This window comes from Propithecus coquereli, unplaced genomic scaffold (genome assembly GCF_000956105.1).
Source record: "Propithecus coquereli isolate 6110/MARCELLA unplaced genomic scaffold, Pcoq_1.0 Scaffold94, whole genome shotgun sequence".
NCBI lineage: Eukaryota > Metazoa > Chordata > Mammalia > Primates > Indriidae > Propithecus > Propithecus coquereli.
In genome coordinates, this window is record NW_012155729.1 from 6,346,266 (window position 1) to 6,361,020 (window position 14,755).

The 14,755-nt window shown below is 35.5% G+C and overlaps 1 protein-coding gene across 1 annotated transcript in view; it reads left to right on the forward strand.

Annotated features, from left to right (window-relative positions):
- SPATA17 (spermatogenesis associated 17) overlaps positions 1-14,755 on the forward strand; it is a 238,274-nt gene that overhangs the window by 36,991 nt on the left and 186,528 nt on the right. Inside the window, exon 3 of the mRNA XM_012664910.1 lies at positions 9,222-9,272. Coding sequence (XP_012520364.1) covers positions 9,222-9,272 — 51 coding nt within the window. The remainder of the gene's footprint in view (positions 1-9,221; positions 9,273-14,755) is intronic.

Genomic DNA, 14,755 nt, shown 5'->3' on the forward strand with positions numbered 1-14,755 from the left:
GACCTTTATAAAATAATTTCCTATGTTTTAAAGGAATTTCTTGTTTAAAAATATTTTTTACATTCATTGCCTGATATATCCCTAGCCATGTTCTGTTGAGAAGAACATACAGGGGGTATCTTCACTTTATAGCTGAAGAAATGGAGGCTCCGGGAGATTAAATGATGTGTCTAAGGTTCTCAGCTCCTGATCCATGTATATCTATATAATCCACATGGAAAATACTAAACATATTCTCTATATGTCTCTCAGGTGACCCAAATTGTTTCCTCCTCCTATATTCCTTTATTCAGGTAAATATTACCACCGTTCAACTAGAAATCCAACCCTGAGAAACAGTCATCCTAGACTCCCTACCATGTGTTGCTCCCACCCCCTATCTCCTGTTGGTCATCAAATCATTTTCATTTTCACTCATAAATGTCTCTTAATTCTCACCTAAACTGCGTCATTTTACTGCCCTGCCTACACTCCTTCTCTCATAGCAGACAATATAAAGTCCTTACTCTTCAACGTGACATGTCAGGTCTTCCATAGTCTGATGATTGCTTCTTATCTAACCTCACTTCCTGCAATGCCTGAAAAAATATACTTTGGTCACGTTAAGCCATTTGTCATTGCCCAAATGTGCAGTGTCCTTATCACCTAAAGATTTTTTGCAAATGCTGTTCATCCTGCCTGGTATGCCCTTTGTCACTCTGACTTGCTTCCTATTGGTCTGAATCCCTACTTATCCCTCAAGACTTAAAAGATTAGCCTTCCCCCATCGCAAGTAGAAAGTAAAATTCAGGAAGGCTGCAGGTATTAGGCGTGTCTTCCTAATGCTTTGTCATGTAGGCATTGTCCCACTATGATACATTTATTTATTTACTTCTCTCTCATTTGACTGGGAGCTGCTGAATTACCAGTGATGCTTCTATTTATTATATCTCAAAAATATCACAGCGAACATCACATAAAAGGCCTGCAGAAACCTTTACCGACTGGATGAATGAATGATTCACGGGGATACAAATTGGAAGATGTTTGCTCTGGTCAATGTGGCTGATGATTAATGTCAATATGTGTCAGAGTGGGATATATTCGTGTTCAAAATTAGTCATCTTCTCTCCCCTTCATCATCAAAGGATGACTCGTCTTTATCCCACTGATTTGGGGCTTGGCCATATGTTGTGAGCAGATGAGACATATGCCACATCCAAACTGCAGCTTTTCGGAGGCTTTCTCACTCTTCCCTCTGACATAAGAATGGAGGATCCAGGCTTCTTCAGCCTTCGGGTTGAGATGAAAAGATGCACAGTACATACCTACAGGGAACCTTGGCTCAGATGTAAAGTGAGTGAGAGATAACCATTTTTGATTTGTAACCTACTGAGATAGTTGCATTTTTATCTTAGCAAAGCTGATTAATAGTTACAATGATAACAAAAGCAAGAATGTTTATAAGAAACATTCTGAGTGGGGTACTCAGTGATGCTTACTAAAACATGTTTTGAACCTTTTCAGTTTGTGATGATGTTAGGACACCTCCATGTGGTGATATCTTATAAAGCAGTGGTGCAAGCTCACCAAAATCTCTGGTACATCATAATTAGAACTCAACAAATGTTTATTAGTTCAGGCGTGGTGGCTCACGCCTGTAATCCTAGCACTTTGGGAGGCTGAGGCGGAAGGATAGCTTGAGGCCAGGAGCTGGAGACCAGCCTGGTCAACATAGTGAGCCCTCATCTCTACAAAAAGTGAAAAACATTAGCTGGGCATAGTGGCACGCACCTGTAGCTCTAGCTACTCAGGAGGCTGAGGCAGGAGGATCACTTGAGCCCAGGAGTTTGAGAGATCTCCTCTCTACAAAAACAAACATAAACCCACAAATGTTTATTAAACTGAACTATTGAATGAGATCTTAGATTAAGGGTGAGAGCTGGAGATGAAGGTTTCAGAGCCATTATTTATAAGATGACAGGATTTTCTACCTAATAAAAAAGTAACTGAAAGGTATAGAATAGTGGGCCAAGAACTGAGGCTTGTGGAATGCATTATATAGGATTTAGGAAGAAGAAAGAGAATTAGAATAGAGAATAAACAGTCAGGAAAACAGAAAGACCCAATATCAAAGGAACCATGGAGAAACCTTGTAAGAAACTCGGAGTTGCCAACAGTATGGCAAAGATCAATCAGAAAGAGGACTGTGAAAAGTCCTAGGATCTCTTCAGAGAGGCCCTGTATTTTTAGAGACAGGCTTCCTCAAAATTCTTCTGCACCAGATCCTTTCTACCCAGCTTTTAAATAAACACTAAATAGCTTTTCAAGTCCTGGAGTGTCATGTGTTCTGCACTACAGCGACCTCATTAACCCACAATAATAGAGCCATTCCAGTCTTATTTTGTGATTTGACTCTTTCTTGCTTCCTGTATGATTGTAGTTTTTGTTTGTTTTTCTTTTCAACCTCCATTTCAGGTCTTCCTGCTGGCTTTCGTGCTGCTCTGTCTAGCAACATAACCCAAATTTTTCTATCTTAGGGGTCCAGGACTGTTGGTTTACAACCATAAAAACCCTTTCCTATTATTCAGGATGTGCTCTGATTCTTCTTTTTTGTTAATAACAAATTTATAGTCACCTGGTATGTGTGCTTAGTGCACATGCATTTTATGAATGCTGAACTCTTAGTGTAATTTTACTGTGACATGCTCATTCCGGTGGACACACAAATAGTCCCACTGTTTTGGGACCCTTCTTTTTTTAGCTATATAGCACTCCATTTAGCTTCTTTTTACCACTCACTGCTTTATTTCATAAACAGAGAAATAAAAGTAGTCATTCTGGTAGACAATAGTACCAGAAAAGGGAGAAATATACTTTCAACTGCATCTTTTAGAGCACTAGCAGTTTGAGTGTTCCCTGAGTGAATTTATCATAATAAACTATATAGGACAGTTTGTATATATTTTGTTATACTTTTAAATTTGCCTTTTAAACATATTTTATCATTACATAATTTAAATTATGTTTAATATAAAATATTTTTTAATCACCACAGTCGGATGGCAGAGAAGTATAAAGGCTATCACCGCACACGATTAATTCGATATGTGTTATGAAACAAATGTGTATAACTGTAGTCCTAGACAGCTCAATGTTATGCTTCTAAATTGAGATAATCCAGTGAGTAGGCAGTTTAATTAAAATTTTTTTGTTGAAATGTATTAATAGCCATGATAGAACAATTTAATTTATAGATAATTATGATTTAAAAAGAGATTATTGTTCAAATTATAAAAATAATTTACTATACTGCTCAAATCAAGGCTCACAATATTCATATGTAGCTGAACATTTTAATACTTCTTACAAAGTTTTCATATTTGATTGAGTATTTAAAAGAATAACAATGAAAGGAAGTTTTATTAACTTTAAATGGGACACAGAATGATATCTACTATCAAATTACATTGTATATTATTATGATAAATACCAGCAATTTGCTCTTTTTATGGATAGTAAAAATACATAAAGTATCAGTCATGGCCAGATACAGTGGCTCAGTCCCATAAATCCAGCACTTTGAGAGGCTATGGTGGGAGGATTGCTTAAAGCCGGGAGTTCAACACCAGCCTGGGCAACATAGCGATGCCCTGTCTCTACAAATGAAAACATTAGCTGGGCATGGTGGCACATGCCTGTGTCCCTGCTACTGGGGAGGCTGAGGTGGGAGCATCACTTGAGCCCAGGAGTTCAAGGCTGCAGTGAACTATGATTGTGCCACTGCACTCTAGCCTGGGTGACAGAGCGAGACCCCATATCAAAAAACAAAACAAAAAATCAGTCACTAATTTTAAAACTAATTTTTAAAACTGGTAAGAGATAGACATGGCTGCTTCTATAGACATTTTTATTTCTCTTCATTAGATGAATACATGTTTCTTCTTTACATGAAAAAATGCCCAACTCTGGATATTTTCTTTATGGGACTTTCCAAATTGTTTGTAAGATAAGGCAACATTCTTCACGTTTTGGTGTGAAAGCAGAAAACTGATATATATGTATTATTTTCTTTCAGGGTCTTATATTTTAAATAAACACCAAAGGCAGAACAACTTAAGACTGAGTTACCAATATAAAACTTTATTAATATATTTTCATCATAATTATGAAATGAATTTAGATTTGGTTTGCCTGCGTTTTAAAGATAATAGTTACTGGGAGAAAGAATATAATTGTCTTTTAATTCTTTCTTTTATGGAAAAAGAAAGGTTGTTTTAAAAATCAACTCTTGATAATGACCCGATTGTTATCAGTTGCCAGCAAACAAGGCAAAGCATATGCACAAAATGCTCACAATTACTTGATAATAAATCATTTTAATGATTATACTCAAAATTATGAAATGCGGATAGCACCGATGTGGAAAAGAACAAAGGCTCAGGGCCATCAGATCTGTTGTCCACATGTGCATGGCTTCTAAAGCTTCCATTGTCATCACTTTAATGCGTATGTTTTCTCTGTATTGTCCAATCTAGCCAGCTGATCTTGTCAAGTTACATAGATACATTGCTTAAAATTATTATAAATGTGGATTACTTTAAATGTTTTGCTTTTGAAATCATTCCCCCTTGAAACTCGTCTTGATTTCCAACCCAAATGCTTAACAATAAAGAAAAGATTAAATAATTTTATGGCATGTTCATATAACAAAATACCATGTTGCAATTGTATATTGTATATGAAAATACGTGAAGAAGGAATCTGAAATTGAGGAAAAAGAGAGAGGGGTACTAGATCTGTCTAACTTAGGTGGAAGAGTCTTTTAATAGAAATTAAGCCCCCAGGGCTTTAAGAAGAGGAATTTGCAGTCTGGGTTTAAAACAAGAGGTGGGACAGTTATAGTTGACAAGGTCTGAAGCATGCTGTGGGAATATGAGGCTAAACGGAAGTGGAGGTCACTGGGACCGAGAAAGGCAGGTAATTGTGAGATTAGGTAATTGTGCTGTCTGCATGCATATGAAAAATCATGGGATAATGGCAGGAGTTCTGATGAAGAGTAAGGCCTTATCCTAGGTGTCAAAATCTTTATACCATATAGTTGGAACAGGTTGGGGTAGGGGCAAGAAGAAAAGAGGATATATCCTAAGGCCTAAGGAAGAATAACACCAAAAAGGGATAGAGGGTAATAAAGTTGAAAAGCTTGAGATTCAAAGTTTTTCTGTTTGTCTGTTTCTTTTTTGTTTTTAAAGATGCACATCCTACAGATTTGAAATGGTTTGAAAGTACTCTTGGTGCTAGGAGAATGGTAGCTTCTTCTTGGTGGTACATGGAGTAGGGGGAAAAAAGTAGTTTCTCTTTTAAATGAATGCTTGTAAGAAAAACAAGAGAGATGGGATTTGGACAGCTAGAAAGAAATGGTAGGATATTTCAGGCAAGGGGAGTATTATAAATATGAAAGTGGAGGAAAAAATGTGCAATAATTTGATGAGATTGAGGTTTAAGGGAAAGGAATAGTGAGGGATAATTGGAAAAAAAGATTGCCACCTGATTGTGGTGAACCTTGGTTATCACTTTTACCTGTAACAGAGTGGTTCTCATTTGTCCCCCCCACCCAATATAATTAACTTGATAGGAAAAAAAAAGAAACTTAAATGTGGAATATACTCTCATCGGTAATTATTACCCAACTAGAAAAATAAAAAGGTTAAGTGTTATGTGCCTTAGCTTGTGACTTTATCTCTCTTTCTCCTAGTGATCCGAAATATTCCATTGTGTTAGTTATGTCAACCAGCACAATTAAGATGCCTTGCTTGAAACAATTGGAAACTATTGAAGGTCTATGATTTTTTTTAACAATGTCATTATGACAAAAGGTCTATGATTTTTAAAAATCCAAAAAGGACTTGTTAAAAGCAATACTTTACAAAATTAATCTAGAGGAGGCATTCCAAGTGGATTAAAATAAGATGAAGCAGGTATGAACACTGTAGGTAGTTAGTTCAGTCATGGGCAAAGAAAGACTTGGCAAAGCTCAGGGAATAATTGGAAATGATGGGTAAAAGTGAAAGAATCAAATCCTCAATATAAAATAGAAAACAAACATAGCCACGGGGGGAAACTGACTACTCAGAAGTTTGTCTTGGAAGCAGGATGATATTCAAAATACTTAGTGGTCTGTACAGTACGGTCACTCACTTATCACAAGTAGTGACAACAAATCAGAAAGGATACATACCAGTTATAAATAACAAGTATGACCACTCTGGTCTAATTTCATTGAATAGCAGCCCTGTCTAAAAGGTCCACATGGATATTAACCACTCAGAATATTATGTTTTCAAAAGAAATATATCCCTCCCATAAAAAAATCTCTGAAGCCTCCTAAATACTGAGTTAGGTAATATGACAAAGGCTATGTAGCTAACAAATGGTTGATAATGTTCAAATGCTATTTTTTAATCCAGGAATTTTTCCTATTCTACTTGTTGTAAATGCAAGATAGCAATTCTCCTTATCCTTCACTACTGCTTTTCTTTTTCCTCTCCCTGTCTCTTTCCTTTCCTTCCTTTATTCAACATTTGGTGAACATCTATATTTAGCATGTTTCCACTACAATAAAACAATCTACCCCTTTAATGTTTAATTGTCACCCCAGATCTTTAGTTCTCCCCTTTAAAGTAGACTTGGTATCTTGATGATAAAGGAATAGGAAATTAACAATTAGTAAGGAAAATAAGAATTTTGTCTGCTCGAAATTTAAATTGGCTTGTCATTCTTGGATATGTTATTAACATTTGGTAGCTAGCATATGTTTTCCTCATCCAACTCCATGGAATAAAAAAAAAACCTTTTAGGACAAAATTCTAGAAAATAATTTTTTAAGAACAAGGGCTTTTATATGAGTGATATTTTAACTATTCAAATAACTGAAAGGACAAACGTCAATATAACAAATAATAATCATTGCATAAAGTGGAAAAATTCAAAGACTTAGATGAAATTTTACAAAATTTCAGTGTCCAAATGTGTCTTTTAAATGGAAATGCACAGTTCACATTCACGTATGATTTTTTACAATTATGGTAAAATATATATAACTTAAAATTTACCATTTCAACCATTTATAACTGTACTTTTCAGTGGCAGTAAATACATTCACTTTGTTATGCAACCATTACTGCTATCCATCTCCCAAATTTTCATCATCCCTCACTGAAACTCTGTACCCGTTGAACGATAACTCCCCACTTTCCCCCAGCTCCTGGTAACCTTTGTTCTACTTTCTGTCTCTGTGAATTCAACTATTCTAGTTACCTCGTATAATTGGAATCATACAATATCTGCATCACATATGTTTTTTCAGCACCTTTTGAAAGCATCTGGGGTAGAGAATTGAGAATAAATGTAGTATCAACTAGTGGTTCACTTGAGAATGATATGTGAAGACCAAAGTGCTTTCCTACCTCTTAACTACAGAATTCAGAATTCTTAGACTCAGAAGCTGTATCTCTCTTTCCTGTTAGTTCATAATAAAATTGAGCCCTTTATACTTTTTGGAATTTTACTTATAGTTAAATTACATACTTTTAGCCACAAAATGTGTAACTGTTAGCTCTACTGATAATCCATTTATACTATCAGCTAGGTCCCAAGCACCTTATATACATTATCTCATTTGAAGCCTCACAACAACTCAATGAAGCATGTAATGCCCTATTTTGTAAGAATGGAAATCAAGACTGAGAGACTTTAAGTAATTTGTTCAAGGCCACACTGCTGCTGAAAGCAAAGTTAGGAATTGAACTCAGGTTTGTGGCTCAAAAGCTCACAGGCACCCTCTACTGTTAACTAAACAATGATATGATTAAGATAAGAAACATCTTGTTCTGAACCAACACTTTTTGGAATATATAATTTCCAATGTATTTCTTTCTATAAAAGTTTTTAATGGCAATGTTTGCTTCAATTTGACAATACAATATTAAAGTAAATATTTTAAATCACCTCAAACACCAAGAATTACGCCTTGCTTGCTATAACGAGGAAAGAGAATTTAAAATGAAGTACATCATTGTGTTATTTGTAAATAACATATTGCAGCCAACTGCTTCTTAATTGCTCAAACTGTTGATAAATAATCCAGCCCTGCTGCTCTCCACAGATAATTTGCTTTGGATCAGACTAGGCAATTCAAACAACACTAATTATAGTGAAACCCTTTTGTATGAATTCCTGTTTGCCAGGGGGCAGAAAACCCCTTTATAAAGGGTTAAGGCACTTTTCTCTGATTTTTCCCTGAAACATGACACCTATTACCTGTCATCAACTTACATTCCTTGAATGAATTTTGGTTAAATAAAAATGGATAAAGTTATATATTGTGTTGAAAAAATATGTATTTCATTGCTCTACCCTTTATTGTACTGTCGTGAATTATGTTAATTTTATATTTTTAATTAAAAGATAGAACAGATGTGGAAGATTTATCTAAAGCAATATTTTCATTGAAATAAGCTATATTGCTAAACGATTTGCTGTAAGAGAGAGTTGTGTGTTAATAGATAAATGTGTCTTTACTAGAAAGAAACCAACGCTTTAGGAAGTCTTCACTATATCAAGGGATTTGCTGTAACATGATATCATTGTATTTATGATTTTATGGTGTTAAAATGAATATTAAATGAAACAAAATTCCCCAGGATTACTCAGGAGGCAGCTAAGTACATAGCATTTTGCATAGATGGTTGGAAGGCACAATTTTGCCCCGTCACTGCCTCCATATCCTTGAACGATTTCGACTGAAGACAGCATTTCTTTGAATTTTTCATTAAACCAGACGTCTTGAAATATGAATTCCTTTTATGTTTCTGTGAGTTTTGGCTAAAAGAACCCCAGTGAATAAATCATACAATACTACATGTCACCAGCACTTGTGAATATTTCTGCTTTGTTATTCTATTCTCAGTAGAGCACCATTGATTATCAAACTCAGCGGAGAGCATTTTATGATCATATATCTCCATTAGCTCCTAGTTTGACTACCATAGATTTTTCTGGTTAAGCTTGCATTATGTATTAGGAAGCCTATCTCTTCAATACAAAGTTTGATTTCATTTTTCTAAGCCTAGAACTCTTATTATGTATCATGTATAAAGATTCTTATCTTTTATATGTAAAAATAGGCTACACTGTCTTTGTGTAACTGAAATGTAGGCCATGTTTTTTTTCTTGATTCACAGGTAGCATATTATACTATGAAGATGAATCTCTACAATGCAATGGCTGTCAGGGTAAATATTTCTTTACTTGTTAAACAAATGAAAAGTCAATTGTGCCCTGAATTCACTTTTAATAAAATGAGCAAAGCAGAGTAATGCAAATTTGATTGATATGCTAATGGTAAAGAGAGAAAAGAGTATGCAGTTAAAAAGTTAGTTATGCTAAATAATCTTGGCAGTATCAAAAATTAGAGTAAAATGTAAAACATGTAATTATAAATGCTTATGTTTTAGAATGTTAAATATCTCTGAGCCATAACTAGAGAAAGACTTAAATATTAATGAAGCGATGTATTAGTTTCCATATGTCATACAGAATATATTGTGATAAATAGACGAACATGGTTCTGGAATATAAGATTCCTGCCCAATACAAATCAATTAGAAATTATTCATATGATTTAACAGTAATGAAGTCAGTTTCCAGCTTAGAAGTTTCATTTCTATCATTTCTGTGCTCATTTTTTATGTGTTATTTTTCTAATAGAAAGCTGAATTTAGCAATTATGGGGCTGGAGCTCGGTTTCTGCACAGATTTTGGGAATGGGCAAAATAAAAAGATTATTTCTTTTGTTTCAGACAAAAGGTAATAGCTTAATTGCTAAGCTATTATAAATGGAGGCATTTCTTAAATGAATTTCACTAATGTCCCTAAAACCTATGTTGCCTTATTCTCTTTCATTAATCTGTTACTTCTTCTGCAATAATAGATTTTATTTTGGGTGAGACACAGTAGTAAAACACTTTCTGAAAGTCCTGTGTTGAACCATGGTGGACAAATTAACATTATTTTAACGATATATATTGTTTTTGAAAAGGGTGCTTTCCTCTACAGGTGTGAGTATGCTGGTAGTCTAGCTCAGGCACAGTCTGCGCTATCTGTCTGCCTCTCTGCTCTCCTGGAGTTTGAGGAAAAAAACAAGAGGAAGAAATAGGCCTTCCTGCTTCTCCTGAGTTAGAGGCAGATACTCCAGCTCAAATGGGCTATTTGCCATTCTCAGTAATATTCATATAGGAAAACAACTTGATTTTCCTCTTTTAACGGGAATGCTTTAGTCTGGGAATTTAAGAGATCTTGATTCTCTGTGTAGCTCTGCCATAGACTTGACCTTTCAGTCTAAAACACCATTAGAGATTCTTTTCTGCTTACTTCATGTCAGATGTGTCTCCAAACTAAAGAGTATTAGATGACTAAGAACCTAAAGCATTTAATGACCAAACATTTAGAGATCTCCACAGATCATCAATGGAGATCATAGAGGGAGAGCTTTCCTTTCTTCTTTGCTATTAGGAGAAGCATAGAAGACAGGGTTAGAAAAATGTATATTTTTGTTTATTGTTTAGCCTCAAACCTTTATATTGAGTGTGATCAGGCTTGAATCATTAAGGTTCCTTTTACCTAGACTAGGCATATCTAAGAAACCCACATCAACATAAGCCCTTTGGAGGGGAGCGTTTTTTTACTTATTCTAATGTCATACTAAAAGCTCTATTGCTTAATAACATCATCCAATGTCAACTTGTCTTTGATTAATGTCCATGGACAATGTTGAACTTTACCTGAGTCCTGTGATCTTGGAAAATAGCAAAGATTAGAAAAAAAATAGCTTACTGCACAAAGCTACCCTTCCATATATGAATTAGGTAAGATAAACTGGGATACCCCACTTGTTTACCTATGACAAGGCCGGACACATCTCCTCCAAATTCCTATCCTTTATCTCACAAATGCTTCACTAAATGGCCTGAACTCATTGATCAACTGGAGCAAAATGTTTGTTAACCAGACTGTGATTTAGCATCTTCCCTCCTCCAGGTCCCTGAACTTTGGCCAGCACATAGCATCTCATTAATATCCCATGCTGAGAACAGACTAGTTTAAGGGTAAAACATTGTCTGATCTGCTATCCAATCATGCCACCCTTTCATTCCACTTCTCACATCAGATTCTTTCTAGTCTTGTTTACACCTTCCTATAAAAGAAAAACTCTTTTTACCTAACTCTTGACATGCTTGTAAATCGTATGGTCAAAGTGTTTTCCCTATTGCAGTAGTCCTCCTCTGCTTATTGCAATGGTCACTCTTCTCCTTCCTTTTGCAATAATCCTTTCGAATAAAATCTGTCCTTACAAAGTCAGGATTCTTGTTTTGTTTTTTCTTTTGACATAACATCCTGGGAAAAAAGAGTAGGGATGGGAATGCAGTAGAGCTTAAAATGAGGGGAAGGAAGATTTCAACTTTACCTAGAGGTTGGAATGACCCATTAAAGACACTCAAGAATTTCTGTGAGTCTACGTGGAGTATGTAAAGATTATTGTGGGACATTTATAATAAGAAATATTTCTCTAACAAAGAAGTTCAAAGTCTTCCTTCAGAGGTTTGAGATGAGTTAACTTGATAATAAGACTAGGTACTCCGTGTTCCTAAATTGAGGAATTAGGAATGAGGCTTACTTGTATAAAGGCCACAAGTGATTCCCTAACAAAGATTAGTTTTTAGCATTGGTTGAATACAGTGACCAGTGACCAGAACTGAATTTATTTATAAGTGGACTTTGGCAAATTTATTGGTCAGTGGATTTTTGCAAGATGGTGCTCTTAAAATTTTGCTCTCTGTAGGACCGAGTGGTTGAAGAGACCAGTGTGGTCCATATAGCTTTGTGTGGTACACATCTGAAAATTACAACCCTAATTAGATACCAGTAGCTGAAGTTTTATTATATTTCTATTAACTACAACTCCGCTTTTTCAGTTAATAAGCTATCAAATAATTTTGTTCAAAATAACTACCCTATAAATTATATAAACATGAGTGGCAAGTGTTCAGGAGGAAGAACCGCTAGAGGTAATAGAAAACTAGCAAAAATCTATATGGCCAATATTATTTAGATGGATATATAGGTACCCAAATCATAAATAGGACCTTCACATACAATATGTAAGAAAAAACTTTTGTCTTAATTTGCCTCATGCACAGAGCCAATTGGAAGTTTGTATGTTTGGCTATTGATTGCTACCATGACAACTAAATTATGTTCGATTGTCAAAGAGGATAGTGGAGCATTTCTGAAAAGAGAGAAGTTTTACAAATTTATTTATAGGCTCTCCATCCCAAAATAGATGTCACTCTTTTGTAATGAAGAACAAATTATATGTATGTGATTTTCTTTTATGTAATAGATATTAATATCCTGATTTGCTGCATTTATTTTTTAAAGGGTCACCTTTTCTCTAAAGACTTTATGATCCCCCTAGCCCTGTAGAATTCATCACTCTCTCTTTTTATGTCCCTATTTTACCATCGACATACTTCTGTTATAGAACCTGTAACATTTTATTATCTTTACTAATTTACATGCCTGTCTCCACCCCCCACACACTGTAAGTCCCTTAAGGCCTGGATCCTGTCTTCCTCATCTTTGTCTTCAATGCTTGGCTTATAGTAGGCGGTTAAATAAATGTCCCTGAATAAGCCAACCACCAACTAACACTGGTCCATTCTTTTCTAAACAAGGAGTAAAAAATATCCTTTGCTTTAAATACTTTTTCTCTAAGTCCCTAAGTGCCCTTGGTGGAAATTATTTGAGCCTTTGCTGGGGGATCTGTAAGCCTTATTTGATTACCTGACTAGGCTCTGTGCTGTGGATGAACTGGATGGGGTAAGATAGAATTCGGTTAGTGCAGTCCATACGCGAATGGAAGACTTCATGAGATTTAGGATTTTGCTGAAGTAGCTTAATAAATACAGGTTTGAAGGAGGTTTTCCGTGATATAAACTGCTGTCAGAACCCACAGTGTGCCTTTACAAAACCCCTGCTGCTGATTTGCTGCGAGGCCAGTGACAGTCAATTAATACAGCGATAAATTGCTCAGTAAATTTTTATCTTAGCTCCCAGGGCCCTATTCCTCCTGTTTCTCTGTGTGGCACTTTATTTCCTTCTCAGGCTTCAATTTGACTTTACTCCAGATGAGGGTTCCACTTTTCTGCCAGCACCTTGGCTGCTCCATTGCGGATCCTATTTAAATTTGGTCCCCAACTTTTATTTTCAGTTCTCTCTCTTTAAACGGGTTTTAGTATCGTATGCAGATGTCATCAGCTGATTCGGTCGCTCAACTCATTTCTCGCCCTGTCCCGTCTAGATATACAATTGTATATCTTCTCACAGCCCCGCATTACCAACCCTCCATTTTCCATGTTGGTGAGAATATAGGTAAGCACTTGGGTGTCAGTTACCTCAGGCCCACCAAATACTGGGTTTAGAGGGTCAGCTTCCTAACTATACTGTAAGGATGAAGGCAAGAATTACTTTATGTGTGGAAATCTCTCTTAAAAATATCCCCAGGTATCAAAAAAATTCAGTTTAATGGAATTTTTTTTATCCATCCTAAGGTCTATTACTTGTCTCTTTTTCCTAGCACCTTGATTCAAGGTTATTATTCAGTGTTTTCTCTTGCTTATGGCTTTTGCTTAACCGGCTGACCCCATCCAGGAAGAAGTGTTTCCTATGGCATTACCCATATCTTATACCTAATCCTTAACATTTGTAGGGGGAAAAATAACACAAGACCAACACTAAATGTATGTAAAAGATTATATACATTCAGCCTCAACCTTGTTGCTGAGGTCCCCATTTCCCCAATGGAATGACTCCAGATTCTGAAACTTACTACCTAGAATGCATAGATATAGCTGGTAGATCCCTGAACGTACCTTAGTCAAACTGACTGCCATTAAGAAAAAATAAAGATTAAAAAAAGGGTACGCCCCAGATTCTGAACTTAGACTGAGTGGAAGCCATGAGGTGCTACCTGGCCAGACTTAAGTGGATTCTGTTTCCTTGGATCTCCCTCTCTCTGAAGACCTCTTATTTTATTTGTCCCCCTTCTAGATCAATTCTCCTTTGATTGGGATATGTTAGCGTTTGTTGAGAAAAGGAGGTTGGAGACTAGATTAGCAAAGTTTCAAAAGCAAAATTATAGTGTATTAGAGTGCAGGGGGAAAAGTTAGTCTTATTTTTCTCTCCATGGGATACTGTACCATGAAATTCAGTCTTCAACTGAATGCTCTGCAATTTTCCTAAAACATTGTTCTTTGTTTCTTTCTTTAAAAAAATTTAAGCTTGTGTAATAAATTAAAAAGGCAAATTGCTAGTCTGTCCACTTTACCTTTGTTTCTGCCTGTTTCATATTGTTGTCTGTGTTGTAACTCATACTTTAACAGCATTTCTGATATGTAATATTGGTTTTCTTATAATATCTTATAAAGAGTTCAACTGTAGTAAACTATTATGGCTGTTAAATTTTGAAAAAAAAAAAAATGATGTCTGAGACTAGAAAAGAAAAAGATTGCCATAGTACATATTTCCAAATCTTGGTAAGTCAGAACCACTGATAAATAATAATAATAAGAGTTAGCAATTATATAGCAGTTACTATTCTCTAAGCACCATTCTAAGAATTTTAAATATTTTAACTCTTCTCTGTAATCATCATAAC